This window comes from Aotus nancymaae, unplaced genomic scaffold (assembly GCF_030222135.1).
Source record: "Aotus nancymaae isolate 86718 unplaced genomic scaffold, 86718_ANA_hifiasm-v0.15.2.pri h1tg000059l, whole genome shotgun sequence".
Classification (NCBI taxonomy): domain Eukaryota; kingdom Metazoa; phylum Chordata; class Mammalia; order Primates; family Aotidae; genus Aotus; species Aotus nancymaae.
In genome coordinates this window covers 70,199,963-70,218,504 of record NW_026988473.1, presented here as the reverse complement: position 1 = coordinate 70,218,504, position 18,542 = coordinate 70,199,963, and the positions used below count along the sequence as shown (strand labels likewise).

General features: G+C 45.5%; 1 protein-coding gene across 4 annotated transcripts in view; it reads left to right on the top strand.

Moving 5' to 3' along the window:
* Positions 1–18,542, top strand: part of ME3 (malic enzyme 3) — a 211,516-nt gene that overhangs the window by 170,082 nt on the left and 22,892 nt on the right. For all 4 annotated transcript variants that reach the window (XM_012469477.3, XM_012469479.2, XM_012469478.2 and 1 more), the window contains exon 7: positions 10,882–10,991. In XM_012469477.3, coding sequence (XP_012324900.1) covers positions 10,882–10,991 — 110 coding nt within the window. The remainder of the gene's footprint in view (positions 1–10,881; positions 10,992–18,542) is intronic.

Sequence of the window (18,542 nt, the reverse complement as noted above, 5' to 3'; positions counted from 1 at the left end):
CAATATTACTTTCCCTCTCTTTTCCAGTGCTAAACCTAAGAAGGAAAAAACAAAAACAACAAAAAAACGAAACAGCCCTAGGTGTGATCCATTTCCACTTTAGGTCCCTGGTATGTGCAATTAGTAAATGCTTGGTCTTCATCCCCACCCCCAACACACACCTATTCAGTTTGGCTCTCCCTCCTCCAGTGGAAGGTGTTGTGTAGATTCATGTGCACAGAGGTGGGTGTGTGGTCTGTGTATTCCTAGGGGAAGGTATTATTATATCTTTTGCAGCTGTTTCAAGCTGAGTGTTACTTGGGCCTTACAAACTCACCACTCAGAGGGCATCGCCCCCTCAAGTAACCAAACATCTTTTCATGAGACACATTTTTCAGTATAGAAATGAGAGACAGAAGCCTACCCAACAGAAAGCTATAAAATTTCTCTGAAATCACCCAGATAACTGATACTAACCTATTCAGAGTCTCCACATACAGCAGCCTTGTACTTTGCCCTCAGAGCTGGAAGGATGCCTTTGATGGCTCCAACTCCCACCCCTCTTCCTGCTGCTCCTTAAACATGTTGTCTTTGTTATAGCTGCAGAGTCTTTGTGCTTGCTATTTCCCCACCTTTGAATGTCCTTTCATTTTCAGGGCCGTTTCCATCTCATCATTCAGGCCTGCAGATAGGTCCACACCAGGCAAGGTCAAGTGTGGAGGTCTGTACAAGACAGGATGTTAGAACTGAGTGTCCTGCCAAAAGCTTAGCTAAGGCTCTGGAGCTCCAAGCTTCTCCTGTTGGGTTTAACACAATGTATGCAAAGAAAAACTCCTAGGCATATAGCATCCAGACTACAAAGAAAGTTTGAGGATTTCATTTTAATTTTAAAAGACTATAAAAGCATGACTGTTAGTACTGTTAGTCCTGATTGCAATGTTTCACAGGGGTGTTCACATTCTGAGTCCCTGTCAGCATAGATGATCACTGCTCAGTTTTTTTATATATATACTGAATATAAGGAATACCTTCTGTGGTTCAATTTGTATCTTAGCATTCTCATTTCCCCACTGGATCCAGTCTAGGACTTTAATCTCTCATTCTTGGAATACCTGAGCAAGAAACAACCCACTCATTTGATCCAATTCTCTCACTTTGTAGATGAGAAAACTGAGACCCAAAGAGAAAATTATTTCCCCAAGGCCAGATAATGAGAAAGCTGTGGGAAATTAAGGAAAACCTATCCAATTATGTTCTCTCCTTCACATAATTCATGAAATTTCCTCCATATTTTCATTCAGCCTGTATTTACCCTGTGCCTTTCCTGTGCCCTATAATGTGGCTAACACAAATGTATTTGTTCCTTCTCACATTGTTATAAAGATATACCTGAAACTGGGTAATTTACAAAGAAAAGTGAGGTTTTGACTGGCTCATGGTTCTGCAGGCTTTACAGAAAGCATGGTGCCAACATCTGCTCAGCTTCTAGGGAGATCTCAAGAAGCTTACAATAATGGCAGAAGGCAAAGCAGGAGAAGGTATATCACATGGTGAAAACAGGAACAAGAGAGCAAGGAGGGAGGTACTACAAGCTTTTAAACAACCAGACTCATGACAACTCACTATCACAAAGACAGTACCCAGAGGGAGGGTGCTAAACCATTCATGAGAACTCCACCCCATGATCCAATCACATCCCCACCTCCAACATCGGGAATTACATTTCAATATGAAATTTGGGTGGCAACACAAATCCAAAGTATATCAACAGAGAAAACACTTGTCCTGAAGAGTTAAACTATCCCTGTGATTATAATTTGGACACATAAAGTGACCAGAAAAGAGTTTAAGACCACATTCAGTTGTTTTCCTATTTATTCATGTATTCATCCATCCATTTACTCATTCATTTATTGACTATGGCAAGAAGTCAAAAATAGACTTTTCTGTCAAGGAATTTATAAACTACAAGGGAAATGCCCAAAGAATTACTGCTGGGTTTGCATAGATATAATGTGTATGCAGCTATTGGCCCTGCCTGCAGTGTTGATCAAGGCTGATAAAGGGCATAAGGTGGTCAAAGGATCTGGGACATTTACTTGGACTTTAAAAGTCATGACCTTATTCCCAGGACAGAGCTACCAACTGAATAGAGCACTCAGAATGGGCCTCATTATCAAAGAAGCTTCATGGAGGACACCTGTGGCCTCATGCCAACCTGATGCAAATAATCTAAGAACAAATATGCGCTGGCATAAATGCTGAAGCCCCCAAGCCAGCCAGTGGGTTGGTGGCCAAGAAAAGTGCATAAGCAGGAGGTTGAGGAGTGAGTTGTGTGCCCTAGAGGAAAACCTCTGTGTTGCCACCGACCTTTGGGAGGTTGAGAGGTCAGCAGGTCAGCCACCATCCCCTCCCCAGCACTGGGATTTCTGGCGCCATTTGGTGTGCTTGCCCCGGAACTCAGACAAACAGGGAAAATCAGAAGGAAAGCCAAGCTGTTCCTGAGTGTTTTCTGTCTGGCCAAGACCTGCTGTCAGAACAGTGACTGAGGAATGGCCACATTATGCTGGGACTTTTGCTTAGAAGTTACTGCTTCCTGTGACTATGTTTCGAGTCAATGGGAGTTTTCCCCCTTAGGCCAGAATCCCAGTCACAGGAGCCCGCCAGTCTGGCTGCCAGATACCAGCACACCAGGGAATCTCCCAGTCTGGGAACTGGGAAAGGGAAGGGCCTCAGAGGTCCACCCTCACATCGTGGGCTGGAACCCCTTCCACGACTTCCGTGCCAAGTGGAGCTCCGGTGATCATGGACTCACCTCCAGTGACCAGCAACCTCTTTCCTACCAGTGTTTGAAATCTCTGCCTTATATGGCACTGGAATCTGTGTCCTTCTGACTTCTCCCCATTAGCTCTGCTTTTTTCCTTGAAACCATACAAAATCAATCTGCTTAAATCCTTGTCCATAGACGGTTGTTCCTATGTTTGAAGATAATCATTATGCCCAATTCCACTTACCCTTCTCAGACTCAGTATTCCCTCTTTCTCCAATCCACAGTATCCAGTTTTTACACCCATGGAATAGATTCTCTGTCATCCTTGTGAATTCCTCCTCACTCTCCTTGGCTGGACTTTCTTCCACCGCCTCTCCCTGCTCTGTGGATGCAGGGTGCCCTGGGGTTGTGTCCTTGCCCTGCTCCCTGTTCCATACACATGCACTGCCTGAGAATCTTCATCCAGTCCCGTGGCTTCAACTGCTTACTGTGCAGCTGCGTGTTCCCCTTCCCTGACCTCATGTATTGCCCAGCGCTTCATGAACACGTTCATTCGAACAATCCACAGAACCTGGGACTCCTCATGTGCCAAGCCTGCCTCATCAGTAAGTTGGCCTTTCTTTCCCTATCCCCAACCTTGATGAGAAAAGGACTCCACCCTTCATCCTCCGCCGTTCCTGGGCTCCTCCTTCTCATTCATCTTTATATCTTGCCTGTTATTAAATCCCATTCTTAATAATCATTGCCTCCATGGACTCAGTGCCTATAGTGTGCAGGATTTTTATATGTATTATCTCATTTAATTCGCACAACAGGACTACACGAAAGGCATTATTAGCCCATGATTATCAGTGAAGACTGAACTTTGTATTAAGTACCTTTCCTGAGGTCATACATTTAGTAAGTGATGGATCTCGAAGCTCTCTACACTATGCCATGCTCTGCCTTTCCTCCAGGCTACTCTTTTCAGTTCCTTAACATCTTTTGCCCAGCTGCTTCTCTGCCTTCATGTCCACATTGCCTTATATTAATACCAGGACTTCACAATCTCTCACTGTGGTTCCATGCCTCCTTGTCTCCAGTCTGTCCTCCCAGCTGTCCATCCCATCATCCACTCTGCTGCCACGATGAACTTCCTAAAACACATGCCACCTTCCTGCCTATAGCCCTCAGTGGGTCCCCCTTGCCCTCCAGACTGCTTAGGCACTTTACATGGGCATGGAAAAGGGTGGCTCCTGGATTCCAACAAGGCTCATCTCCCCATGCCCTCCCTGTCTTCAGCTTCCTCTGGCAAGATCCAGCTCTGTATTTTCCTGCAGCTCCGGGAAGGTACCATACTCACTCAGTCCTCAAGCATATGGTGTTCCCTCTCTCTGAGATGCCTTTCTCCTCCTCTCATCCCCACACATTCACAGCCTTTCTGGGAACCTCTGCTCTTCCTTCAAGCCCCACCTCAGCTCCTGCTCTGTGAACCCCTCACTGCCTCTCCCTGCTACAGAGCTGCCTGCCCTCTTTGAGGCTTCCCATGTACCTGGCACGTATCTTTATTATTACCCCTGCCACAGAGTATTGCAACTGTTTTATTTTCTTGTGTCCTTATTGAACTGTGAAATCTGTGAGGTTTTAGCAAGTAGTGCAGTCCCTTGTTGAGTAAGGACACTTTGAAATGTTTGTTTTGTTTTGCTTTGCTCTTCTAAGAGATGGGTCTCACTATGTTATTCAGGCTGGCCTTGAACTCCTGGGCTCAAATGGCCTTCCCACCTTAGCATCTTGAGTAGCTGGGATGACAGGCATGTACCACCCCATCAAGCATAAAATGTTTGTTGAATTGAATTTTTATATCATACTTAGTATAGTTTCTGGCACAAAGAGGATAATTTGCCCAATACATTTCTTTAATTAGAACAGAAATGTCAATAAATACTTGTGATACAATGTGACATATATTGTTACAGATATGTCCAGAATATCATGGGAGCCCAGAGAAGAGAAGAATTAGCACTATTTTAAGGGTAGGGAGAGATGGGTCAAGGAAGGCTTCTTAGAAAAGGTTACAGTTGAAGATCTGGGCCTACGCCTGTAATCCCAGCACTTTGGGAGGCTGAGGCAGGTGGATCACAAGGTCAAGAGATCAAGACCAGCCTGGCCAACATGGAAAACCCTGTCTCTACTAAAAATACAAAAATTAGCTGAGCATGGTGGTGAGCGCCTGTAATCCCAGGTATTCAGGAGGCTGAAGCAGGACAATCGCTTGAACTCAGGAGGCAGAGGTTTCAGTGAGCTGAGATCGCACCACTGCCCTCCAGCCTGGTGACAGAGTGAGACTCCGTCTCAAAAAAAAAAAAAAAAAAGAAAAACAATCTGGGTCTTACAGTTTAAGTAGGAATTGGTCTGGACAAAAAAGAGGCCTTCTCGACAGAGAGAACCAGCAGCTTGAGCAAAGACATGGGACTGTGCAAGGGTCCACAGTGATTAGGAAGCAGCAAAATGTGCCTAGAGTGTCAGAAGACCAGGGTAGGTGTTGGGCAATAGAGCTAGATCCAAAGTGAATACCACCTAAGGAATTTGGATATAACCCCACAGGCAGTGGAAGCCCTCTTAGGGTTTTCAGAAAATAAGTAGCCAACATACAGTTGTGTTTAAAAATGTGTGGAAGATGGATTGGGGGAGGGGAAATAAACTTGAAGGAGGTGAGATCAGTCACTGTAGGGTCCTGCCCAGAAGCAGCAATGACAGTAATCCCGGGAAGAGATGGCCCTGCCCTGAATCCACCCAGCCCCACCTGTACAAAGTTCTTCCTGCAGAGTCATGTCTCAAAGTGTGTTCTGCCATAGGTTGTGAGGGTGGGATGCAATAGGGTAAGGTGTCTGGTCAAATAAGTGTTGAACATGCTGGGTTAAACAGGTATCTTATTCCAAGATTTTTCGGAGCTTTTAATATACATTGTATACGCTATGTGTAACACACAGGGTTTTCCAAATTTAACCACAGAACCTCTCTCTGAGACCATCTCAAGGGACTATAGTTTAATGGAATGTGTAAAATAGTAAAAAGACCAAGAGTTTTTATGATTGTCAGCTCTAGTTCCTGGAATAAAAAAAGAAATAGTTTTCCATTGGGTGACAACTGATAATCTCACTGAACACTCTGCTGTGGAGGTCTTGCATGTGTGTTCTTTGGCGGAGGAACAGAGTGGACTCCCATGCAAATAGGAGAAGTAGCTTTTAGTCATTCTATTTAGAGTCAGGTTGAGCAAGTTCACCTGTTCTTCCCAGTCCCTCGTGTTTGTTCAGGCCTGAAAGAGATCAGACACAGGTGTTTGAAAAAATGGCAGGTCCTGACCTATGGAAAAGAGAAACCAGGTCTGCAGCCCCTGGAATGTTCTGCACCACCAACATTCCTCACTCTGCATTTGGTTCACACGCTGGGGAGAAGGGCAGAATAGCCACCTTGGACCCTCCTAGCCATGGGAGGATGTGTCCCAGGTGGCAGGTGCTGGCACTGTTGGTCGTGGCCTGGGTTTCATCACACTGTCACACACAGCTCACCAGGGCTCTCAGGCACAGGTCACTGTTTGCTGGCTTCCCCTTGTCTGAGTGCTGGGGGGAAAAAAAATCAAACATCCACTCATTAGCCTTGTGTCTCTAAGTGAGTCCTAGCTTTGGAAAGCCTTCCCCGGCCACTCCAAGGCCATTTTCCAGCTGAGTCCCCAGGTTGGGAAGTCTGGGAAGCTATCTGCATGGCTTGGGAAGGTGCATCTTTCTCCATTGCAGCAATTCGCCACTGGAGAAGCATCAGATGTTCCTCAGCCACTGCCAGGGCTGGAGCGTGAAGAGGTCAAAAGCGCAGAAGGGGACAGATAAGCAGAAGCCTCCCTGCTAAGGGGCAGCTGCTTGCAGGACAGAAGGACAGACGACAGGCTGCTGCCAGCACTAGAATCAGGAAGCTGGTCAGAGCCCTGCGTAGGCGTTGAGAGCAGGGCTTCTTGGGAGTTGGGAGGAGTCCTGCATCTGTTCCACAGTGTGACCTGGAGGGTGGCTGCCTTGCCCTGCTCACTCAGCCGGTCTGGTTTGTGTAAGCACTAAGGGCTCTAGGACACTGACCCCCCAGATTTTTCTCACATGTTGTTCTCATAGAGAAATGTCTGACCTCCCTGCTCTGGACTTGTAGAAATATCTGAGTGAAGCTCCTAGTATTCAACTCTAGCCCCAAATATTAAGTAGGTTGTGCTGCTTCACTGCTCTCAGACCAGAAACTGAGACCCAGACAGAGAGAGGGGCTCAGCCAAGACTCCTGCGTTTTTTCTTTCTCCCTGGTCAATGTTTTCTTCACCACACCTACGATCTTTCCCAATGGAGAAAGAAATCCAGCTTTATCTATTTAGCTTTATTTTTTAAGAATCTGTATGTCTATTAAAATTAAACTAAGGCTGGTTCTAGAGTCAGATAGAACCAGATTTAAATTCCAGCTCCACCACTTACCAAGTGCAATAGAGTAAATAGCCTGTGGGCAAATAATTGCCATCTGCAGCTGAGATTCCTTCTCTGGAAACAGTGCCTACATCATAAGGTCATGTAAAGATTAATTAAGATAATGTATGTAAAGAGCTCAGCACGGTGCCCAGCAGGTAATAAACACTCAATAAAAGTTAGCTATTTTTTTTACCATTGTTGTTAATATTTTAATGAATATGTAAGGCAAATGATAATATTTAAGTTAGTGTTATGGTCAAAGCTCATTACCTGTACTTGGATGTACAGGGATGAACTGAGAAACTTTTTTTATTCACTAAGCCATTTAAATTTCCACTTTCAAATTTTGTTTGTGCTTGCTTGGTTTTTAATTAGTTTTAAAAGTTGGCAGACAAACTCCAAACACTAAGTTTCCACCGACTCCTTCATGGATCCACCCCTTCCTAAAACATTAAACTATAGTATTAGATCATCATAGGTGCTCAATAAATGTTTTTTGGGTAGATGAATTTATGGATGGGTGAATGGACGGATGGGTGAATGGCTGATGAATGGAGGGATGGTGAATGTATGGATGGATGGAGGATGGATGATGATGGATGAAGGATGAAGGATGGAGGATGGATGGTTGGATGATGATAGATGAATAGGTGGATGATGGGTTGAATGGATGGTGCTAAGACAGTAGCACCATGAAGTAACTACCTTTAGTTCAGACTGGATAGTGGTCTGGTTTCATGAAAACCCATAATGAGGAGGCTGAGGGACTGGAATAACATGGTGAAGGGCCCAGAGGTCTTTGTGCAGACAAACATCAGGTGCAGTTGAAGTGAAGAGACATAGAAGGAAAGGCTGTGGTCAGAGACTGAGATGGGACAGAGTGAAATCCTAGAGTAGGAGTAGTTCCTGGTGATGCAAGGTCTTGGAAGCAGCCAGGGAATGGGTACCTAAGGTAAAAAGGGATTCTGGGGGTCCTTAAATACAGTGAGTTCTAGGAACTATGAGTCCAGATTATTGGATGAGCGATTCACATGGCCTCTTAGGCAATTTCAAGCTAGGATTAAAGTGACCTAAATTAATGAGGTTTTATTCTATATTCCATCAAATTTCTCCATGGGAGGGAGGGGAGTTTTTTATATAAAACTGAATTAAATATAAATAATAATCATGCACTGAACAAAGGTATTTATTTATAATTCTTGCCTTATTTTTACCTCAGTGAATGAATGGTAATGTTGCTTAAAGGGTGTGTGTGTTTGTGTTTGTGTGTGAGAGAGAGAGACAGAGAGAGAGAGAGACACATACACAGAAAATGTTCATCACATTGTTTTGTTGTCTGACCTTTTCAGCATTTTAGCTCCAGGCCAGTTGTGGGGCAACACTGGGTATCTTGTAGGAATTATATATAGCAAAATGTCACCAGCAACCAAAGACATTCCGTTCCTCCCCGCCCAATCCAAATACTTGAAATTCACAATAGATTTTGGCTTGGTGAGCGTGGCATTATATTTATGCATGGGACATTTTATTTATCATTTCTATTCATAGTACAAGGAGAAGAGGGCTGGATGGTGGGTGGGGGGACACAGTGAGCCCCCGACCCCACCTCCATCAGCATTCGCTCTATGACAGAATAAGAATTGTGGCCAGAATGGCATTTGTGTTTAGCATTTTACAGTCTAAACTTTACTCTCAGACTTTAGTTAGTAATACTGTACTGTATACTTGAAATTTATTAAGAGAGTAGATCTTGAGTTTTCTTACCACACACACAAAATAGTAACTATGTGAGGTGATGGATATGGTAATTAGTGTGGTTGTGGTAATCATTTCACACTGTACACATAAATCAGCTCATCACATTGTATACCTTAAATATATGCCATTTTTATTTGTCAATTATGCCTCAATAAAGCTGGGGGGAAAAACATCACCCTCAGCTTTTAACCCTCACAGCAGTTCACAGATGTTGGCCAGCCAGATATTACTGTGCCCATTGACGATGGGAACCTGAGGTAGAATAGAGAGATGAAGTGACAGGTGCAGGTCACTCAACTCTATGTGGAGAGCCAGATCCGGCCTATGGCCTTCTAACCCACACCCAGCACTCTAAGCACTAGACTGTGGCAGTCACTGCCTCTGTGTTTTTGCCCCTATAAAGTAAATCCATCTCCCAGTCCTTCCACCAACAGCTTTGACTAGCTGAAGTTCTGCAAGGACCATGACAGGAACAAATATTTGCCCACCCACTGGTACTTCTGCAAGACAGTATAAGCCATGCAGAATTATAAGACTGGAAAAAATGTTTTGAGGGCCATTTCAATGCTTTTCACCCCCTCATAGCCACAAGCCTCATCGGAAAGACGCCCCGAGAGCACAGGAAGCCACAGAGCATGTGCCCCACCCACCTTCTCTAACAAGATAATAAATCTTTCCACAGCTGGTCCCAAGCCGGTAGGTCACACCAGGTTGGAAGGGCAGGCCACTTCTACCTGTTACGTGTCCTTACACCTCTTATGGATCAATCAGGACATTTTTCCTCAATAATATGACTCAGTCACAAATTGACCCATGAGATGAAACCTATTTTTTACCCATGTGTGAAGTAGTTGTTAATAATCCACACCACACTTGCTTCCAGAAACGCTAAGAGACACAAACAAAACTATCAAACACCAAGACCAAAGAGCAAGAATGGAGTAAAGGGGAAATCCGTGTGCAGAAGCCCAGACTGAGGGGGCCTGTTGCAAATGAGGACAAAACTTCACTCGCAGCTTCCTTACAGACAATGTTAAAAGGAAAAATAGGTTACAGAACTCTAAGGAACTCAGTCACTTTTAAGGGAAGGCCATAAAATCTAGGAGGCAATGCTAGTGTGGATTTTAAATGAGGCATATCAAGCATCTTAACGGCCATTGTCTTCACTCGCCAAGGCACTGTTTCTCAGGTTTCTCTGGGCTGTCAGAATCAGAACCATCTGGGGTGCTTGTTCAAAATGCAGCTTCCACTCACTGAGTGACACTGTCTGTGAGATGGGCCTGGTGACCTGCATTTTAAACAACGTCAATCATCGATTCTTCTACACCTGCAAGTTGGAGAAAAACTTCACCAAGATGTTAGTAGATAACAGTGTCTTAATGTAGTGGCCTTTCCTAACCATCTTACCAGAGGTCAATGCCTGGTGCCACAGGAGTCTCTAAGGAGAACTCCAGGCCTCAGGGTCCAGCAAGAGAGATATCTGGAGGCTGCAGGGGCTCCCCACCTACTTGTGGTGGGGAAGCTGGGCTGTCTTCATGCACTTGGGTGTGGAATGAGCTTTCTTCTTACCACAGGCTACAGAGAGGTCATACCCCTCCTTAGCCCTCTTGTCACTCCCAGGGCTGGCCATGGCAGTCATGGGAGCCACCAGCACACCTTGGCTATGGTGATGTTGGCTTGGCTGACAAACTCTCTCCCTTCCCCATCCTCATCCATGATAGGGCAGGCAGAGCACCAAGCCCAGGAGTCCAGGAGTCAACCAGTGGCAAAAACACAGATGAAGGAGTCATGCTACCTCCCAACCCCTGGCCTGTGCCTCCCTACCCCACAGTGCAACCTGGGATCTGTCAGGGATCTGCCTCAGGGAAGCAATCATGGGTTCTTTCCTCTCCCTCTACACAGGTTTGGAATAAATTGCCTCATCCAATTTGAAGACTTTGCCAATGCCAATGCCTTCCGCCTGCTCAACAAATACCGTAACAAGTACTGCATGTTCAATGATGACATCCAAGGTAGGTTTCCATCCCACCTGATAAAGCCACGGGGGACTAACTTCTATTCTCAAACCTCACTGGGATGCCAAAGGGGTGGGGAAGGGCTGTCACCTCATAACTGGTTTGTTGCCAGCAGCTGCTGAAGAAAGAACATTAAACTTAGATTTAACTCCTACTTAGCTAATTCTTAACTCTGTGAATTCAGTTTACTCTTCTACAAAATGAAGATCATTACTACTTCAGAGGTAGGTAAGAATTATGTGATTTTAATATATCTAAGAAATTCTAAACAATGCTGTAATTTACTAGCAAGTTGAACTTGAATCAATCTTCTCTGACCACAGTTTTATCATCTAGTCAATAGAATGGATAACAACTGCCTTGAAAGAGCATGGTGAAAATTTATAAAGCTAACATTATAGAAAGTATTTACAATGAGCTAAAAAAGATTTACAAGAAAAAAACAAACAAGCCCATTCAAAAATGGGCAAAGGATATGAACAGGTACTTTACAAAAGAAGACATACATGAGGCCAACAAACATATGAAAAAATGCTCATCATCACTGGTCATTAGGGAAATGCAAATCAAAACTACGTTGAGATACCATCTCACGCCAGTTAGAATGGCGATCATTAAAAAATCTGGAGACAACAGATGCTGGAGAGGATGTGGAGAAATAGGAACACTTTTACACTGTTGGTGGGAGTGTAAATTAGTTCAACCGTTGTGGAAAACAGTGTGGCGATTCCTCAAGGACCTAGAAATAGAAATTCCATTTGACCCAGCAATCCCATTACTGGGTATATATCCAAAGGATTATAAATCGTTCTACTATAAGGACACATGCACACGAATGTTCATTGCAGCACAGTTTACAATAGCAAAGACCTGGAACCAACCCAAATGCCCATCGATGATAGACTGGACAGGAAAAATGTGGCACATATACACCATGGAATATTATGCAGCCATCAAAAACGATGAGTTCGCGTCCTTTGTAGGGACATGGATGAACCTGGAAACCATCATTCTCAGCAAACTGACACAAGAACAGAAAATCAAACACCACATGTTCTCACTCATAGGTGGGTGTTGAACAATGAGAACACATGGACACAGGGAGGGGAGCACTATACACTGGGGTCTGTTGGGGGGGAGGGGGGATAGAGGGGGGTGGGGAGTTGGGGAGGGATAGCATGGGGAGAAATGCCAGATATAGGTGAAGGGGAGGAAGGCAGCAAATCACACTGCCACATATGTACCTATGCAACAACCTTGCAAGTTTTTCACATGTACCCCAAAACCTAAAATGCAATTAAAAAAAAAAAAAAAAAGAAAGAAAGTACTAACCTGTAAAACTCATCAGACCAAAACACCAATCACCATAAAAAAGGCCTTCCCCAGCCATAATCACTTGCTTTTAGGTTTTCCAAATACAAGGCGTGTCCCTATCAGGAAGTCAGGACAATTCCTTCTCTGACTTTGACTGAAGTGTTTGTTGCTCATAATGACCCTGTGAGAGACACTGACACCAGGAACCCAGAACCTTCCAAAGCCAACATGAAGCAGCTTCTAGTTCAGGTTCCACTTGGCCATCTATTCTGTGACCCAGAAATATCTGAAGGCACTTGCTTCTTACTGTGGAGTTGCCAGTGTCTGAAGCTGGAGTGGAAAAGGATTCATCTCACTTGATCTAGGAGTGCACAGGAAGGATCACTGTGAGCTGTTCATAGCATTTTGTAAAGTCCAAGAGAAACCTTGATGATTTTTTAACAAATGAAGTTTGCCAAGCAATTTTTTAAAACCAAAGATGCATGTGTCAGGTGGAAAGAATAAGTTGGCGAGAGACGGGTGTTGACCCTTGATTGTTAAAGGATGGCCAACTTCTCATTTTGCAGATGACTTCTCCAGAGGCTCAAAGAGGTCACAACTTTTCTTCAAGTGAGTTAGGGATAGATCTAAGAGAACTCAAACTCAGGTACTAATAGCTAAGGTTAATCATTGAATGCTTATTGTTTATGGGGCACTGTTCTAAGCCCTCTACACTTAAATCAGTGAGACACTAGCATCTCTGTTTTATGAATGAAGACACTGAGACAGAAAAACAGTATCTTTTATAGCCATTAAGTATATAGTTGAGGTTTGAGCCCAGGCATTCAGATTCTAAATTGCAGTCTATAACCATTCACCATGTCATTCCCAGGTCTTATATTACAACCCAAGTTGCCTTTTTTTTCCCCTTATGATCCACATTACAAGGTATAAGAAATGTGATCGATGATTTTTTGTATTTGTCATAAATTTTCAAGAGGCAAGATAGCACAGTTAGAACACACTATTAGAAAATTGAGTTTAAAATACATGATTTCAGTGCCCGAAGAGTGCATATTCAGATAGAGGGGAGACCCAAAAGGAGAAAGCTGGGACATGGCGCCCCCTGCCAGCCTGTCTCCATTCTGTCTTCCCCTTACCCTGTTGCATAGACCTGGGACAGGTATTGGCTGGGCTAGGCTAGCCTCACCCACACAAGCCAGGACACTGCACAGACAGGGCTGTGGGGTCCAGAAAGACGTGCTGGTCGAGGGAAGCATTCTCTCACTGCCCCCACTCACCTCACTGTTAGCCCAGCAGGTGGGAGTGTGCCCGTGGCCCTGAGGAAGCACCTGCCTGCTAGCCCCTGACCAGCTCCCCAGCACAAATTCGCCCATGAATCAGCAGCAGGACAGCGAGTCCCCTGAGCCTACCAGGCTGCCAAGGCCAGAGGGTGGAAGTAGAAAACAAGTCCATGCAGGCGGCACACGTGGTGCACAGCCTTCAGCTGCACAGACACACAGACAGCCACATGTGCATACATCCTCCTAAACACAGGCACAGGAACACAGCCAGGCCCTGCAGTCCCCCAGCCCCCATCTGCCCCCACACTGCTGCCAGAATGTGCCTCAGAGATGAAAGTATCACTCACTATGCCACCCTCTCTTCATGAGAAAGTTTGTACCCCTTCACTGAAAATATAAGACTTTGGGATCTCTCTTCTGCCCTCTGCCCTCCCTTTATTTTACTCCTCTGACCTCCCTATCCACATTTCTTTCTGTGTGTGAAGTCCTGCTCACCCTTTACCGTCATCTTTACCTGAGTCCTTCCTACTCACCTTTAAGGACTCAACTCCAGGGTCTCCTGCCCAGGGAAAGCCGCAAAAGCCTATATTGCATTGTCTGCCTTCCCAGAAGATAATAAGTTTCTGGAAGCAGGAACCATGCCTTACCCATTCTTGTTCCCCAGCTCCCAGTACCATGTCTGCTACATGATAGATGCTTAATGAATGTTTAATGGATATATGAATGATGTCTACACACACAAACTGACATCCTCATAAGCACACCCACCTGTTCATGTATGTTTGTCTACACTGGACACCTGCCCCTGAAGCCTTTCTCTTGTCCAGGTCATCATTCATGTACAGCTGACCCTTGAACAAGGTGGGGGTTATGGGTGCCAATGTCCCACACAGTCAAAAATCTGCATAACTTTTGCCTCCTCAGAAACTTAGCTACTAATAGCCTACTGTTGACCAGAAGCCTTACTAATAACATAAATAGTGGATTAACACATAGACTAGTATACCTCTATTTTATGTGTACATGACATACCTAACTTCTTAATTTTTTTGGTATTTCTAGGCTACACAGTTCATCTGAGAGTTTTTTCAATTGTTACAAACCTCCAAAATTTTTAAAAATATATTTTTGAACAAATCTGCATATAAGTGGATCCATGCAGCTCAACCCCATGTTGTTCAAGGGTCGACCGTGCTCACATATCAATGTACCTCTACATGTGCTCATATATATTCACATGTGCACACCACATGCATACACACAGAGCTGTTGGTTTTTAATTAAATCCATCCATTTGTTTAAATTCATTGGTTTTTGTGTCTTGCCTCTACAGTCAATTTTGCTCCCAGGCAAAACCAGGTAGGATAGTTTGCTGGGTCCCAGAGCAAAGAAAAGAGGGATTTCCTATTCTTTTCTCAGAAATTTGAGACTAAAGCCATCAATCTAGAACTCATGAGGAGAGCTGGCAAACAGTGCTGGAATGGCAGGAGCCCTATAATAACCAGCCTTTGATCAGCTCAGCCTGACAGTTAGGTGTGACCGTATCATTAACTACCATAAAGAGGTGGGCATGGACATGTGCCACCCAGATCCTCCTTCAAGGAAAGATGTGTTGCCCAGCTGACGGCAGGGCTGTCAGCACATCAGGTACAGCCTCAGCTTCAGAGAGCCATCTCGCCACCATACCAGGGGCTGGCCTCACCCAGTGATGAGAGAATATAAAGGCTTTAACTATTTTAGCCCAGTGCAGGGCAATTCAAACTCCCCATAGAGTTGGCTGAGGCTTTGGGGCCTGCATCACAGCTCAATTTCCCCCTCAACCCATTCTGCCTCCTTCCCTTCCTTCCCACAAGGGCACTTCCTAAAAACATCCTGAACGCTCCAGTATATCTCAGAATCTGCTTCCAGGGGACCTAAACTGTACCAAATAACATTTTGCATGTACACAGAACTTTAGGTTGAAAGTGCTTTTCATCCTCACTATCTTACAAGTGACTAGAAATGCTCCCCCGTCACTGGGGGGACAAACACAGCTGTCCTACATTGCCCAGGGGGTTAAAGCTCGCTCATGGCCACACAGCCAGACAGACACAAAGCTGGAACTGGAACCTCGTTATGTCTGACTTGGAATTCTCCACTCTCTCCATGGCATCAGGCTGCCTGTTGCTCCTGCACGTGTGAGGTGGTGGAGGGTGTCTCCTCATTAAGGATGAAATCCAGACCCTGCTAGAACAGTGTGGGTGTCGCTGCTCCCTGGCCTCCTGCTGCTCTCATTCTGTCCTCTCCATCGTTCCCATTCCTACCTCTAACTCCTACACAATGCAGACCTGAAGATGAGGCCCATGGTCACGAGCTGGTTAGGGATGGGTCCAGGCCAGAAGCCTTTGATGTGTGTTCTCATTGTTAAATGGGCAATGAGAAGACTGGTAAGGAATTCCAGGACTAATGAGCCAACACGGAAGATACAGCTCATGCTGGAATTGTCCCCCTTTATCTCCAAATACAAAGTGAGGAGCAATGCCACTTAAGACTACAAGCCATGCTCACAATGGAGAGGAGCACCTCCATGCACAGAACCACAGAGGGTTGGGAATGAAGGGCGAGAGGGAGTGTGTGAGGGAGGAGGAAGCAACGTAGAATCACAGTCGTAAACAGAAACCAAATTACACAGCAAGTGGGAGCTGGAGACAGATTCTCAGAATCTTCTTGTGAACCACACATGGAGGGGGCTGGAAGCAAGCAACCCACATGAAAATGAGACGAGAGTCATGCTACCTGCTCTGAATACCGGCTTAGCCTCACATCCTCAGTGGAACAAGGAAAAATAGAATTAAATCCTTCGGAGCCCCATTCTACTGAGCTCCCAGAGGGCAGGGCCATGCTTGGTGCTAAGCGGGAGCCCAGGGCACATTATCTCACTGTCTCCCAACCAGTCCCACTGTACCATGTGCTCAGAATCACTGACTCCACGGGGCTGGGCCTCTGGAGCCTCAGCACTTGAAGGGAAGAGAGCTCCCCAGGGCTTCTGATCATCTCTGCCTCCCACCTCACCTCAGACCCACATAAAGCCTCTGCCCAGGCTCAGGCTGATCCTTGGCAAGCAGAGCTGCCAGTGCACTGACTCATCGCTGGCAGCCTCTCAGGAATTTTGGAAAAGGCAGAGGCTCAGGTGACTTTTGTTGTTTCAGCTGGGACCAGGGAAGCATCTCTGCTCTTAGAGAGGAAAGAGAGGCCTGGAAGAAGAAAGGTCTTGCTGGGGAGAGGGAAAGGAAGGAGAGCCACACAAGGAGCCAGGTCCAGGGTGCTGCCAGCAGTGCCCGTAGGTCCCTAGCCTCCATGTGCAAGCTGACCACACAGCATGGCTGAAGCCAGGAAAGCCCCATTGGCTCATCAGCTCTGCAGCATCCTCCACCTGGCCAGCTTTCCCTGGACCTGCATTGCCCACCAATCCTGCAAAATCTCCAGGCCAGACAGCCCATCAAGGCCCCTGTGTGTTATGTCAGGCTATTAGCACCCGCTGTGAGCCCAATGCATAACAATCAGACACTGCACCAAGACAAGCCTAGGTCTGAATCACCATTTTCCTGCTTTGTGGATTTGCCCAAGTGGTTTAAATTCTCAGTACCATCTTTTTCTTATCGTAAAATGGACTTAACAGTTTTAATAGCTGCAAGTGCTCATCAGCTAGTACCACCAGAATGGCCAAGGTGCTTTTATAAAGCCAGCATCTGTTATGGTTGGTTGTAGCCTATGCCAGTTCCTTGTTAATTATTACCAACACCCGTTTACGGCACTGAATTGTTGTAAGGATTGCAGTGATGTATAGGTAGGGACAAGCATGTAGCAGTGCTCAGTTCATGGTACCTATTACTAATATCTCTGATGCCTAGTAGGCTCCTGACACATAGATATTGGAGGGAAGAAGGAAAGGAGGAGACTTAAGGCAGAGACTTTGATGGAGGTGAGGAGAGGGCCACATATGAGCACAGGACTGGGGCACTCTGGGGATAAAAGAGACAGGGCCCCACCTTACTTTTCTCCCCTTTTCCACAAATACCCTATTATTCCAGCCCATTGAATTAGTCACTCTTCTGTGTTTTCTACCAACTCCATGATTTTGAATGTGCTGGTCCCTCTGCCTAGAATTCTCTTTATGTTCTTCACTACTTTCAGTTTGGCCATAAAGGCTCATTTCACTTCCCCCAGGATACTGCATCCAGGGCCAAGCCTCAGGCTCTAGACGATCCTACTCTTCCCCAGGATCTGGGAGTGACACTGGATGGTGGTCGCTCACTTTGCAGAATGTTTCCAAGTTCCCCAGGGCTAGAGGTGGGGATCTCAGCCAAGAAATGTGAAACATATCCCTGGAAGATGATGACCTCGTTGGATAGGGAAGGTGTGGGAGACTTTGCATAGGCTTCATATGCCATAATAGGGAAGGGGTGGACAGGCAGGAATGGCTCATCTCTGAAAACTTCGTGCAGCTAGTTTGTCTTGTTTACCAGATGCCCGGGATTATTTCTAGCTATTGGGGGTCTACTGCCCTCTCTCTCACCCACCACGACCACTACATAGAGCAGCAGTTCTAGGCCTTTCCTTGTTCTCTCCCCCTACAATGAAATTTCCCCTGGTCTCTTTAACCTTTTCTCTCCCCAGTTCCCAAAGCCTTCTTTTTCACTAAGTCCTGTGTTCTTAGGCTGTTCTTCACTTCCAGGGCTGTCCCTGGTCCTAAGGTTCACATAAATCTCGTGTATCTGGCTCCTTGGAGACCTCCCCTTTTAGCTACTGCAACAGCTGAAACTCCAGAGAAGCCAAGATGATTGTTATTCCTTCTGGCTCCTTCCAAATTGTGGCAAACTAGGCCTGGCCCCACCTTCTCCATGGGCCAGGGAACTGCCATCTAGAGTCCAGGAGCTCCAGAAAATTCCCTTATGATACAGAAATTACAATG